General features: G+C 45.0%; 1 protein-coding gene and 1 non-coding gene across 5 annotated transcripts in view; both read left to right on the plus strand.

Moving 5' to 3' along the window:
* SRCAP (Snf2 related CREBBP activator protein) overlaps nt 1-12,807 on the plus strand; it is a 33,227-nt gene that overhangs the window by 2,001 nt on the left and 18,419 nt on the right. For all 4 annotated transcript variants that reach the window (XM_068523891.1, XM_068523890.1, XM_068523888.1 and 1 more), the window contains exons 3-18: nt 388-650; nt 2,511-2,762; nt 4,085-4,270; nt 4,510-4,650; nt 5,762-5,984; nt 6,100-6,377; nt 7,015-7,108; nt 7,247-7,336; nt 7,829-8,011; nt 8,100-8,428; nt 8,902-9,079; nt 9,981-10,117; nt 10,344-10,513; nt 10,632-10,824; nt 12,379-12,515; nt 12,604-12,790. In XM_068523891.1, coding sequence (XP_068379992.1) covers nt 597-650; nt 2,511-2,762; nt 4,085-4,270; nt 4,510-4,650; nt 5,762-5,984; nt 6,100-6,377; nt 7,015-7,108; nt 7,247-7,336; nt 7,829-8,011; nt 8,100-8,428; nt 8,902-9,079; nt 9,981-10,117; nt 10,344-10,513; nt 10,632-10,824; nt 12,379-12,515; nt 12,604-12,790 — 2,832 coding nt within the window. In that variant the 5' untranslated portion in view covers nt 388-596. The remainder of the gene's footprint in view (nt 1-387; nt 651-2,510; nt 2,763-4,084; nt 4,271-4,509; nt 4,651-5,761; nt 5,985-6,099; nt 6,378-7,014; nt 7,109-7,246; nt 7,337-7,828; nt 8,012-8,099; nt 8,429-8,901; nt 9,080-9,980; nt 10,118-10,343; nt 10,514-10,631; nt 10,825-12,378; nt 12,516-12,603; nt 12,791-12,807) is intronic.
* On the plus strand, nt 6,800-6,926 carry LOC137750782 (small nucleolar RNA SNORA30/SNORA37 family). The gene has a single exon (XR_011070567.1). It is a non-coding gene; the product is annotated as a small nucleolar RNA SNORA30/SNORA37 family (small nucleolar RNA).

The following is a 12,807-nucleotide window of genomic DNA, read 5'->3' on the forward strand; positions in this document are numbered from 1 at the left end:
CCTCCTCCTACTTCCTTACTGTGACCTTATGCAAGTCTTTTGGTCTCTTTGTATTCTGATTTCCTAACTTATAAAACAGAGGAAATATTAGAATGTAAGCTACATTTATGTCAGTGGTCTTTCTGCATAGCTCTGTTTTTGGTATGTAGAAGGAACTAAGCATTTATCATAGCATGAAAAGTATCTGGTTTATAAGGTAGATGTGAGGATTATACAACACATCAAGTAAGTACTCAGTAAAGTATTTGACACATAGTAGATGCTCAAGAAACATAAGCTATAATCACTGTGTTCGGTTATCTTTATTTGCTAGTGTTATCCCTGTTTTTTTAAAAAGATTCTTTAATCTTTCTAAATCCCATTTCTACTCTTTTTACCCTACTTTAGGTGCTCCAGAAGCCGGTGAACCTGAGTGGAGGCTGGGACGCCCTAGTGGGCCCCGGGCCCTGGAAGGCGGGTCCCGGTGGCCGGTGGCCCAGAATGAGGCCAGCTCCCAGCATGCCCTGCAGCCGGACGCCAGCCCCTCGGCCAGCAGCAGTGGTGACAACGACCCAGTCGTTCTTCAGGCATCCAAAGAGGAGCCTGGGAGTGGGACCATGCAGAGCAGCCCCTCCCCTGCTCACCCTCAGCTCCCAATCTTGCAAACACAGGTTTGAAAGTGGGGAGGGTTCCTTCTCTGCTTCTGCTTTGTGGGCTGTTGGCTTTGAGGCAGAAGGAATGTGGCAGGTCTTAGCCGTGTTTCCATGATCCTAGCTACCTGGGTAGCTGAGTTTGGAGAATCTTTGATGCTCAGGTGGGCTGTCAAGCCTGTTGGATACTCATATTCTACTTGACATTAGTGTAATGTTGATCTCTAAGAGCATGGAAATTTCTCATTACCTGAAAAAAGTTGAATTAAGCCAGGTTGGAAATGGGGTTTGTGACAAAATGCTTTTAAGACTGCGTACTTTGAGAATAGCTCCGTTTCTTTTGGAACTGGAACGAGGTAAGCCTTATGGATGGTGTGTACTATTCATTCTTTTCTCATACTGAGGGAGTGCTGGAGATAGGAGAAGAAAACCATGCCTTTTTTTTTTTTTAAAACATCTTTATTGAAGTTTAATTGTTTCACAATGGTGTGTTAGTTTCTGCTTTATAACAAAGTGAATCAGCTACACATATACACACGTTCCCATATCTCCTCCCTCCCGCATCTCCCTCCCTTCCACCCTCCCCATTCCACCCTGCCAGGCAGTCACAAAGCACCGAGCTGATCTTTCTATGCTATGCGGCTGCTTCCCACTAGCTATCTATTTTACATTTGGTAGTGTATATATGTCCATGACACTCTCTCACCCCGTCACATCTCACCCCTTCCCCTCCCCATATCCTCAAGTCCATTCTTTAGTAGGTCTGTGTCTTTATTCCCCTCTTGCCACTAGGTTCTTCATGACCTTTTTTTTTTTTTTTTTTTCCTTAGATTTCATATATATGTGTTAGCATACTGTATTTGTTTTTCTTCTTCTGACTTACTTCACTCTGTATGACAGACTCTAACTCCAACCACCTCATTACAAATACCTCCATTTCATTTCTTTTTATGGCTGAGTAATATTCCATTGTATATATGTGCCACATCTTCTTTATCCATTCATCCGATGATGGACACTTAGGTTGCTTCCATGTCCTGGCTATTGTAAATAGAGCTGCAATGAACATTTTAGTACATGACTCTTTTTGAATTATGGGAAAACCATGACTTTTAAAAAACTGGACAGACCTAGGTTTCCCGTACAGTAGGCTTTTGATGGTTATGGGTTTGATATTATTTTCCTGAGCAGCTGGGAAATTATGTGACATAATGTCTTTCTTCATTTAGTTGAGGAAGGAATTTGAGTGGCACGCTGTGAGGCTTGTGTGCCAGAGTGAATTTCATGAGTTCCCTCACTATCCACATTTAAGTAGGACTTTGTTCTCTACTTATTATTGCTTATGCGGTACCTTGTAATAGGTGGATGTTCGAGAACAGTGATCAATCCTCCCTTTCCCCTCCTACCTCTCCAGTAAAGGAAACTACCGAGACTGGTGATGAACATAAAGAGGTTTAGGTGGTCTTGGACTTTTTGATGCTTTTTGAATTTGGTGGTAGCTCAGATTTATTTGCATGGGTGAATCTGCCATACTTGCTGTGAAAAGGAGGGAAAAATAGGGAGTTGTTTATGTGAGTGAAATCATTGAGGTTCTGAAAAGATTATTAAGAGTTGAAGTCATGTGCTATAGTAGTAGTCTTGAATTTGGGAATTGTGTAAATGTCAGGCTCTAATTCCTCTGGCATATGTTTACTGGAAACTTGGCTTTGCCATCTTGAGTACTTTATTAAAACTTTATCCCAAATGTTGTGTTTATAAAAATGAGGTTGATACCTTACTCCAGAGCTTTTTTTTGTGGAGATAGAATGAAGTAATGTACTTAAAACCCATGGTAGAGTGCTGCTAAGCATTCACCTTATCTATCATTTCTCCCTTTTCTAGATGGTGTCGGACGGCATGACAGGCAGCAATCCTGTGTCCCCTGCCTCATCCAGTTCCCCAGCCTCTAGTGGGGCAGGTGGCATCTCCCCCCAGCATATAGCTCAAGATTCCTCTTTGGATGGACCTCCAGGGCCCCCAGATGGTGCCACAGTGCCCTTGGAGGGGCTCAGCTTACCCCAGGCTGCTGACCTGGCTAACAAGGGCCCAAAGTGGGAGAAGAGCCATGCTGAGATTGCAGAGCAGGCCAAGCATGTACGTATTGGGAAGGCCCATGAGGCTTCTTGGGAGGCTTCTTCCCTGAACTCCTATGTCCCATGGGTATTTTACATTTCTTTCCTTATCTTTGATTTACAATACAGGCTCTGCTTTGACTTACGTGATCTTGAGCAAGTTGCTTGAACTCTGAGCCTCATTTTCTTTTTTTTAAAATAGGGATGGTGTAATAGTGAATAGGCTGTTAAAAGGTTTAAGTTAAAGGAGAAAATAGACAAAAAAGTGCTTTGTAAGCTCTGAGCCTCCTAAGATTTACTGGTTTCTACTTCACGTTTTTCTTCTATAGTCTCTGTTAAACTTACCAGAGGTAAATGTCGTCTCTGGGCCAGCAACATCAGCATTACTTGGGAACTTATTAGAAGTGCAAATTCTTCGTACCCTTCTTCTACCTACCCATTTAAAACTCTAGGCATGGGGTCTAGCACTGTCTTAAAAAGCACTACAGATGATTCTGATGCATGCTCAAACTTGAGAGCCGTTGGTCTAATATCCATGTCTTTCTTGGTGTTTCCTTGGTGACCATCAGGCCATTTAGTTCCTTGTCTTATCTGTGGCTGTTAGTTCCTTTGATTTAGTTTTTGTCAGGAGAGGACAAAAATAATGAGGGCAATTGTCCTGAGTTTATAAGTCACCTCTTAAATAAAAATTTCAAGTGCTTTAATTTTTTTTTTATGAGATATAATCAATGTAGAAACAGTGTTATCTTTTTGTAATACTAACCACTGTTAATCTTTTTGTGTATAACTGTTCGGTATTTTCCACAAAAAAGTACATTTTTATAAAAATAATATTTTTCAAAAGCAGAAACAGGATTGTGTAAATTGGATTTTATAGCATATTTCTAAGTACGAACATATTCTTGTGTAAGTAGAATTCTGCGGCCGTGAAGGTCCCTTCACTGTATCTAGAGTCAGTAAGGAAGCATGCTTTCCTTGTTCTCTGGGAAGCTTCCCTTGGGATATGTTTTCCTAAGTTTTGCCTATATTCATAAGGTATGGAGTGTAAAAAAATGGAAAAAGCATGAAATCTGGTGTGTGGAGTCAGACCTATTTTTAATTCCCAGTACTTATCACCTCCTATCTGTGTAATCTCAAGTAAATCACTCAGTCTCCCTGATCTTTTTTTTGCTCACCTGAAGAGCATATAATATCAACTCGTAGGATTGGTATGTGGACTCAAGACAAGCATATAACACTCAGTCCAGTCAGTGCCTGTATGTAGTCAGAGCTCAGGGATTCAGCCATGGTCATGAGGTAAAGTATATGTCAAGTAACTTGATTGACCTAGTTCTTCCTCATTAGGAGGCTGAGATTGAGACTCGGATTGCTGAGCTGCGGAAGGAGGGTTTCTGGTCACTGAAGAGACTGCCTAAAGTGCCTGAGCCTCCCCGCCCCAAGGGCCACTGGGACTATCTGTGTGAGGAGATGCAGTGGCTCTCTGCCGACTTTGCTCAGGAGCGCCGTTGGAAACGGGGTGTGGCCCGTAAGGTATGTCCTCAACTGGACCTACTACCTTCCATTTTGTTTTCAGGTTTGGTTTTTCTTGATGGGTAGGTTGGTTGGAAGGGGGAAACAAACATAATGGTGTACAGTGCTCGTAAATGCTTCTAGTCTCAAGAGGCAAGCTCTGACTTCCCAGGTTTCTTGACTTTGACTTTTCTCTTTACCCTTGACTTGGGGACGGGCCAAGGGTCTGGCCTTGGAGTGTTTTCACCTCATTCCCACAGGTGGTGCGAATGGTGATCCGGCACCACGAGGAGCAGCGGCAGAAAGAGGAACGGGCCCGGAGGGAGGAGCAGGCCAAGCTGCGCCGAATCGCCTCCACCATGGCCAAGGATGTTAGGCAGTTTTGGAGCAATGTGGAGAAGGTAGGCAGCAGAGATTGGGAAAGGGAAATGCCTTGGGGTTGACTGGTGGGTAGCATGGTAGCAGGAATGATCTAAAGTTCTCCTCGAGAGAGTGGATAATTATTTCATGCAACTCTGATGACATTTCTGTTGCGTGCTGGACCTTTCAAGCATTGAGTTCTACGAGGAAGAGAGAAGTACAGTGGAAAAATATGGGCCCTGCCTTTGGGGATTGCTAATAGGACTTCTTGACTCCCCTAGGCCATCTGTCCTTTGCAGCCCATTCAGTATGCTTTTTCATGTGTGTGCCATTTACCTGCTTAAATACCATCAAAGTTCTCGTTAATTGTTCTCATTTATTAAGTTGTAATTGTTTCTTTTTTTTTTAATATTATTTTGTTTATTTTTTTTAATCTTTTTGGGCTGCGTCAGGGTCTTCGTTGTGGTGCACAGGCTTGTCTCTAGTTGCGGTGTGTGGGCTTCTCTCTAGTTGCGGTGTGTGGGTTTTCGCTCTCTAGTTGTGGCGCCCGGGCTCCAGGGCACATGGGCTCTGTAGTTTGCAGCACGTGGGCTCTCTCATTGAGGCGCGCTGGTGTGCGGACTTAGTTGAACTACGGCATGTGGGATCTTAGTTCCCCGACCAGGGATCGAACCCGTGTCCCCTGCATTGTAAGGGGGATTCTTTACCACTGGACCACCAGGGAAGTCCCTGTAATTGTTTCTTAAGTATTACCTGGCTTCTGTCTATATTTTCATTCTTGTATTCTGCCAGTTCCTTTTCTTCTTTCCACTTCAAACATTCTCTTGTATGTCCGTGGCCATTTACACATGCTTTTTCTGCTGCAGGGGATGCCTTTTTCCTCATCTTCACTTAGGGAACACCTACTTAATCTTTAAGATTCAGCTCCAGATACATTTGTAAGTCTTTCCCCACTGCCTGAGACTAAGCTGGCTCTTCTCTATCCTGTGCTTCCTTTCTGCTTTCCTCAGAAGCACCCTTAAGGTCGTTTAGCTCTTCCTTCCTGAAAAGCCAGCCCAGGGCCTAGCATAGAGGAGGCTTCCCTAAATGTTGAGTAAGAATACATGAGTAAAAGATTATCTTGGTGATCCCTCCATTTCATGCTTGTGTCAGGTGGTGCAATTCAAACAACAGTCCCGGCTCGAGGAAAAGCGGAAAAAAGCCCTGGACCTGCACCTGGACTTCATCGTGGGGCAAACTGAAAAGTACTCAGACCTTCTGTCTCAAAGCCTCAACCAGCCACTGACCTCCAGCAAAGCTGGTTCCTCCCCTTGCCTTGGCTCTTCCTCAGCTGCCTCTAGTCCTCCACCCCCAGTTTCCCGGATGGATGATGAAGGTGTGTGTCCTCTTTAGCTCTGTTACTCTTCCTCATGTACCCTTTCCAGAGCTGAAAACCCACCCTGTGGCTTGCAGGGCCCCGTGGACTTTGTGACCTTGTTCTCCTGCTATAGATGGGGACTTCCAACCCCAAGAGGAGGAGGAAGAGGATGATGAGGAGACGATTGAGGTTGAAGAACAACAGGAAGGCAATGATGCAGAGACCCAGAGGCGTGAGATTGAGCTACTTCGACGTGAGGGAGAACTGCCACTGGAAGAGCTGCTCCGTTCCCTCCCCCCTCAGCTGCTAGGAGGGCCTTCCAGCCCCTCAAGAACCCCCTCATCTCGTGATAGTGACACCCGAGATGGGCCTGAAGAAGGTGGTGAAGAAGAGTCCTCTCAGGTGTTGAAGGTATGGGCAGAAGGGGATAGAAGGTGGGTTCAGAGTGGGAGCAAAGGGAGAGCCTTAAGGACTGAGTTCTTCTGGTCTATAAGGTTGGTTGTGATTTTTAGGAGTCCTCCCTGGTCTGAGCAGTTGGGCTCTCATTTGAGGATGGATAGGAAAGAACCTGGGTTTGGGGCAAGTTACAGTCTGAGATGGGCAGATTTCTGATGCATGGAAGAGTGTACTGTACTCTTAGAATTGCTGTGTGAGCTTGAAAAAAAAACTTACTTTGGTCCTTGTTGCTTCTGTGAAATGGCCCTAATACTCACTTGCTGGTTTGTAGGTTCGGAGCTGAGATGGTAACCTTGAAGTCTGTTTTGGACCTAAGCTTTCTGTTTCTCCATGTGTCCGAGTGCATGGGGTTGGTGTTGGGGGCCTGTGTTTCTCTTCTAGCACTTTCACAGGTCCTCCCCTGGGCAGTGGGGCCAGGATTTGGTAGCTGGTATTGAAATTGAAAACCCTTGATTGTATCCTTGCCCTGGGACTGTGTCAGTGGCAACTGTCAGTGGGACAGAGACTATTCTGTGACATCTTATTCAACGTTGTGTCTTTCTCTTGCTGCTCTAACCATAGGCCTTCTCCTTTTTCATCCTCTGCCAAACAGGTAAAGCCCCCACCCTCCTCTGTCACACAGCGCAACAAACAGCCTTGGCATCCAGATGAGGATGATGAAGAGTTTGCTGCCAATGAAGATGAAGGTCAGGCCTGTTCTCAGTCCTCTTGCCTCTTACCCCTTGAATTGTCTGGACCTAATATTTCAGGCTTTCTCACCTCTTCCACTTGGACTGTGTTCTGAGCCTCTGTCCCCATTGATCTTGGTTCATTCTCTTTCCCAGCGGAGGATGAAGAGGATACCATAGCAGCTGAGGAGCAGTTGGAAGGGGAGGTGGATCATGCCATGGAGCTGAGCGAGTTGGCTCGAGAAGGTGACACCAGACATTTTACTGAGTATCCACTTGGTGTCTCTGTGCAGAATGCCAGAGATAAAGAAATGAATAAGACATTTTTATCCCTCCTGGAGATACTCCAGATCTAATGACAGAGACAGATTTATAGATGGTTATAAGTAGAAAATTATGATTGGTTATGATGGAAGTTTGAACAAAGTGATGGGAGAGCTGAGTGGAGGGAAGAACTATTGGAAGAGGATAGTGGCCATGTTTGATCTGAACCTTAAAGGGGAGGTTCCTCAGATTGATACCGTCCTTCCCAATGGAAGGCAGGGCCATCCACAGTTCTAGCCCATGTTACGGGGCTTGGCTGAAAATAGCTGGTGCTGAAAGTAAACTCTTTTGCCTCCCCTCAGACCTGGGCCTAGCAGTGTCTGTAGAAGCTGAGGTAAAATGAACTGGCACCACTCAGACCTCCCCTTCTTCCCCATGAAGCACGTAAAGGCTTACCCTTCACTTCTCTTCCAGGTGAGCTGTCTGTGGAGGAGCTACTGCAGCAGTATGCAGGAGCCTATGCCTCTGATGCCTCTGCCCCAGGTTCTGGGAGTAGTGAAGAAGAAGATGAAGTTGAGGCTAACAGCTCTGACTGTGAAGCAGAGGGGGCCACAGAAGCTGAAGAGGCTACTCAAGAGGATAGTAGCAGTCAGTCAGGTGAATGTGTGGTCATGAGGCAAGAGCTGGGGAGGGCAAGACTGGAGGAGTAGGTGTGGTGAACACTAAGCCTTGATCTGTGCTTTAGACTCTGCTGAGGAACAGAGTGAGGATGAGGAAGATGAGCATTCAGAAGAGGAAGAAACGAGCGGGAGTTCGGAATCGGAGGAATCTGAGTCTGAGGAATCTGAGGAGTCCCAATCACAGAGCCAAGCAGATGAGGAAGAGGAGGAAGATGATGACTTTGGGGTGGAGTACTTGCTTGCCAGGGACGAAGAGCAGAGTGAGGCAGATGGGGGCAGTGGACCTCCCACCCCAGGGCCCACCACCACTCTAGGCCCTAAGAAAGAAATTACTGACATCGCTGCAGCAGCTGAAAGTCTCCAGCCCAAGGGTTACACCTTAGCCACTACCCAGGTATTTCCAGGCCCAAGCTTCTGCTTTCTCATATCTTTTTTTTTTTAAATAAATTTATTTATTTATTTATTTTTGGCCGCGTAGGGTCTTCGTTGCTGCGTGCGGGCTTTCTCTTGTTGTGGCGAGTGGGGGCTACCCTTCCTTGTGGTGCGCGGGCTTCTCATTGCGGTGGCTTCTCGTTGTGGAGCATGGGCTCTAGGCACGCGGGCTTCAGTAGTTGTGGCACTCGGGCTCAGTAGTTGTGGCTGGCGGGCTCTAGAGTGCAGGCTCAGTAGTGGCACACGGGCTTCGTTGCTCCACGGCATGTGGGATCTTCCCGGACCAGGGCTCGAACCCGTGTCCCCTGCATTGGCAGGCGGATTCTTAACCACTGCGCCACCAGAGAAGCCCCTGCTTTCTCGTATCTTGACTCTCCTGTTTCTCAGTGACAGATTCCTCAATTCCATTGTGTTACCTCTCTTCCTACATACTAGGTGAAGACACCCATCCCCCTGCTCCTACGGGGCCAGCTCCGGGAGTACCAACACATTGGGCTGGACTGGCTGGTTACTATGTATGAGAAGAAGCTTAATGGCATTCTTGCTGATGAGATGGGGCTAGGCAAGACGATCCAGACCATTTCCCTGCTTGCCCACTTGGCCTGCGAGAAAGGTAACTAGGCCGGGCCTTTCTTCTTGGGTCTCCCTTGGCCAATTTCCTGGGAAGCTTATTTAATGACTTCAGCTGTAGCACGGTGAAACAGTCTCTTGCTGTTAAGTAGCTTCATTGACTCTGGTCAATAACTGTATAGAGAGGTCATTGTAGGCACTAGGATTAACCCCCCCCCACCCCAGAATTTTGACTTAGTTGATTTACAATTTTCGGTTAGTTTCAGGGGGTACAGCAAAGTGATTTGGTTATACATATGTATGTATATGTTCTTTTTCAGATTCTTTTCCTTTTAGGTTATTTTAAGATATTGAATGTAATTCCCTGTGCTATGTAGTAAATTCTTTTTGTTTATCTATTTTACATGTACTAGTGTGTATCTGTCAGTCCCATACTCCTAATTTATCCCTTCTCCCCTTTCCCTTTGGGTAACCATAATTTTCTTTTCTGTGTCTGTAGGTCTGTTTCTGTTTTGGAAATAAGTTCATTTGTATTATGGTGCTAGGATTCTTAGGAAGGGCCATTAGGACAGAATCGTCAGGGTTTTATACCTTAGTTCCAGAACCCCGAAGTTTGTATTTCCTTACTCTCTCTCATCTTTTTTAAAATTCCTCTGCCCTAGATCTCTCCGAATCTTACTTTATTTTTTAAAACTGAGGTATAATTGACATTTAACACTATATTTCAGATGTACAACATAATGATTTGGTATGTGTATACACTGCAGAATGATCATCATAGTAAGACTAGTTAACATCCATCATCATACATAGTTACAAAACGTTTTGTTTTTTCCTGTGGTGAGAACTTTTAAGATTTACTCTCTTAGCAATTTCACATGTGCGATACAGTATTATTAACTGCAGTCACCGTGTTGTACATCTCTCATTCTTTTGCTAAACAGGTAACTGGGGTCCCCATTTGATCATTGTCCCCACCAGCGTGATGTTGAACTGGGAGATGGAGCTGAAACGTTGGTGCCCCAGCTTTAAAATCCTTACTTACTATGGAGCCCAGAAAGAGAGGAAGCTCAAGCGGCAGGTTTGCTTCCCCATGTGATTGCTCCCCTCCCCTATTGATGTTTTCTATATTTTTAGGCCCTTTCCTCAAGTGAGTTCCTTTCCCTTCCCTTTCTGTTACCCCATTCTGCTCCTGGGACTTTTCTCCTTTCTCCCAACCTGATTTCTGTCCCTTGAAGATCTTAGGATGTCTTCTTTTTGCTCTTTCTTTTCACCCCACTTTCTGCTACTTTCTCCTGATACTGCAGGGCTGGACCAAGCCCAATGCCTTCCATGTGTGTATCACATCTTACAAGCTGGTGCTGCAGGACCACCAGGCCTTCCGCCGTAAGAACTGGCGCTATCTCATTCTGGATGAGGCTCAGAACATCAAGAACTTCAAGTCTCAGCGCTGGCAGTCATTGCTCAACTTCAACAGGTGGAGATGGAGATGTCTGAGATTCGTGGGAGGGTTGACTTGGCCTGACTGGTGGGATGCTTGGACAGTTGGGACTTGGTTGACCATCCTCCCTGTAATTCCCTCTGTCTCTTTGCAGCCAGAGACGCCTGCTCCTGACAGGAACACCCTTGCAGAACAGCCTCATGGAACTGTGGTCCTTGATGCACTTTTTGATGCCCCATGTCTTCCAGTCTCATCGCGAGTTCAAAGAATGGTTCTCTAATCCCCTAACTGGCATGATTGAGGGCAGCCAAGAGTACAATGAAGGTCTAGTCAAACGCCTTCACAAGGTAGGGCCTGTACCAGTTTGTCAAGGGCATTGGGAATGGCAAGGAACTAAGGGCAATACCCAGAAAACCCTTAGGAACAGGGAAGTCAGTGCTAGGCTGAATTTACCCAGTTGTCAAGCTGCAGTGTTCCAGTGACTGACTCATTGCCAGATTGAGTGACCTCATCTTAGTCATCATTCTGCTTGTTTTCTTTAATGGTAGCATTTCTGTTTTTATTCCTTGAGTAGAATGATAATGCTGATCAGTTCCTGGCTTGGGTTTTTCTTTACCTGACTGACTTTACACAACTACATATTTTTGTTGTGTTCTCTTTTTCTTTTCATTTTTTATTTTTTTTATTTTTTTATTTTTGGTCTTCTCTGGTTCCTCTTCCTTTGTCCAGTGTCCAGCTTTTAAATAACATTTCTCAGCATTCTGATCTTTACTTTTTTTTGTCACCCAATTTACTTATCTCATCGGCATACTGATTTATATAATTCCTTGACTCTCTAGACCACTCAACCTGTAGTTAAATTTCTGATAACGTCTTTAATTGAAAGTTCCTCTTTTTTTAAAATTTTATTTATTTATTTTTGTTATCTGCCCCCAACCTCTTTGACCCCCATCTGATGGACATTTTTATACAGAAAACAATAAAAATTTCCCTCTCAGCTTGGTGCCTTCAGCCTGACATTTTTGGAATGCAGGGGGCACTTCCCTCTCTCCTTAGCCCCTGGGGCTCAGCCCTGCCTTGGCAGCTGTCGCCTACCCTGCCAGAAAGTTCCTCTTGAACTCACTCTGTTATAAGCCAAACATCTCAAGCCTTATAGCCTATTATTTCTACTCCAGTTTGGTCAATCACACCATCATTTTGGTAAATCAAACTATCAGTAGAAACCAAGAAGTCTTAACTATACTTCCTCCTTTTTAAAATTTTAAAATATTTTTAATATTATTTGTTCCCATTTTATTGAGATATAATTGACATATAGCACTGTATAAGTTTAAGGTGTACAACATAATGATTTGACTTATATACATCATGAAATGATTACCACACTAGATTTAGTGAAACTATATCTCTTTCTTTATTTTCTCTTTTTTCACTTCTTCCATGTCAACTTGATGACTATGTCATATCAGATTTTATCTCCTGAGATCTCAGATTTGCCTTTGGTTTTCTGTGCTGCTGTCAGTGCCACAGATTTGTTCTCAGCTTCTTGGCTGGATTTACTTTCACAGTCTTGTAAATTTACAGTTACTCCTTGGAACTGTAGTTTGACTCATCCCTTCTGCTTAGTTAGTTGCTCTGTCCTCAGTGCTTTATCACTTCTTGTGTTGTGGTATTATCTTTATGTTCGTCTTTTTCATTATAGTAAATTCCTTGAGAGGAGGGCTTGCATCTGATTCACCTTTGTGTGTTTGGTTCCCGGCATGCTGCATGGCTCCATGAGAGTTTACTGATGGGCTAAGCCAGCGCTCTGCAGGTCATCAGGCCAAGACCCAGGTAGAGGGTCTAGGCTGGGGCATAGTGCCCGCTGTTCTCCTGTCAGCCTTCTGCTTATTTGCTTTTAGGTTTTGCGGCCTTTTTTGCTGCGCCGAGTTAAGGTGGATGTTGAGAAGCAGATGCCTAAAAAATATGAGCATGTTATCCGCTGCCGGCTCTCCAAGCGCCAGCGCTGTCTCTATGATGACTTCATGGCACAGACCACGTAAGGGAGGACTGAGGGTGGGCCTGGGACCCTACAGTGGAGCTGAGGTGACTATCAAGTTGTCCCATTTATTTCTCCTTTCTCCCAGAACTAAGGAGACACTAGCCACGGGCCATTTCATGAGCGTCATCAACATTTTGATGCAGCTGCGAAAAGTCTGCAATCATCCAAACCTGTTTGACCCTCGACCCGTTACCTCCCCCTTCATCACTCCAGGCATCTGTTTCAGCACCGCCTCTCTGGTGCTAAGGGCCACTGATGTCCACCCTCTCCAGGTAAGCAGTTGCCTCCA

This window comes from Eschrichtius robustus, chromosome 16, assembly GCF_028021215.1.
Source record: "Eschrichtius robustus isolate mEscRob2 chromosome 16, mEscRob2.pri, whole genome shotgun sequence".
Lineage (NCBI taxonomy): Eukaryota > Metazoa > Chordata > Mammalia > Artiodactyla > Eschrichtiidae > Eschrichtius > Eschrichtius robustus.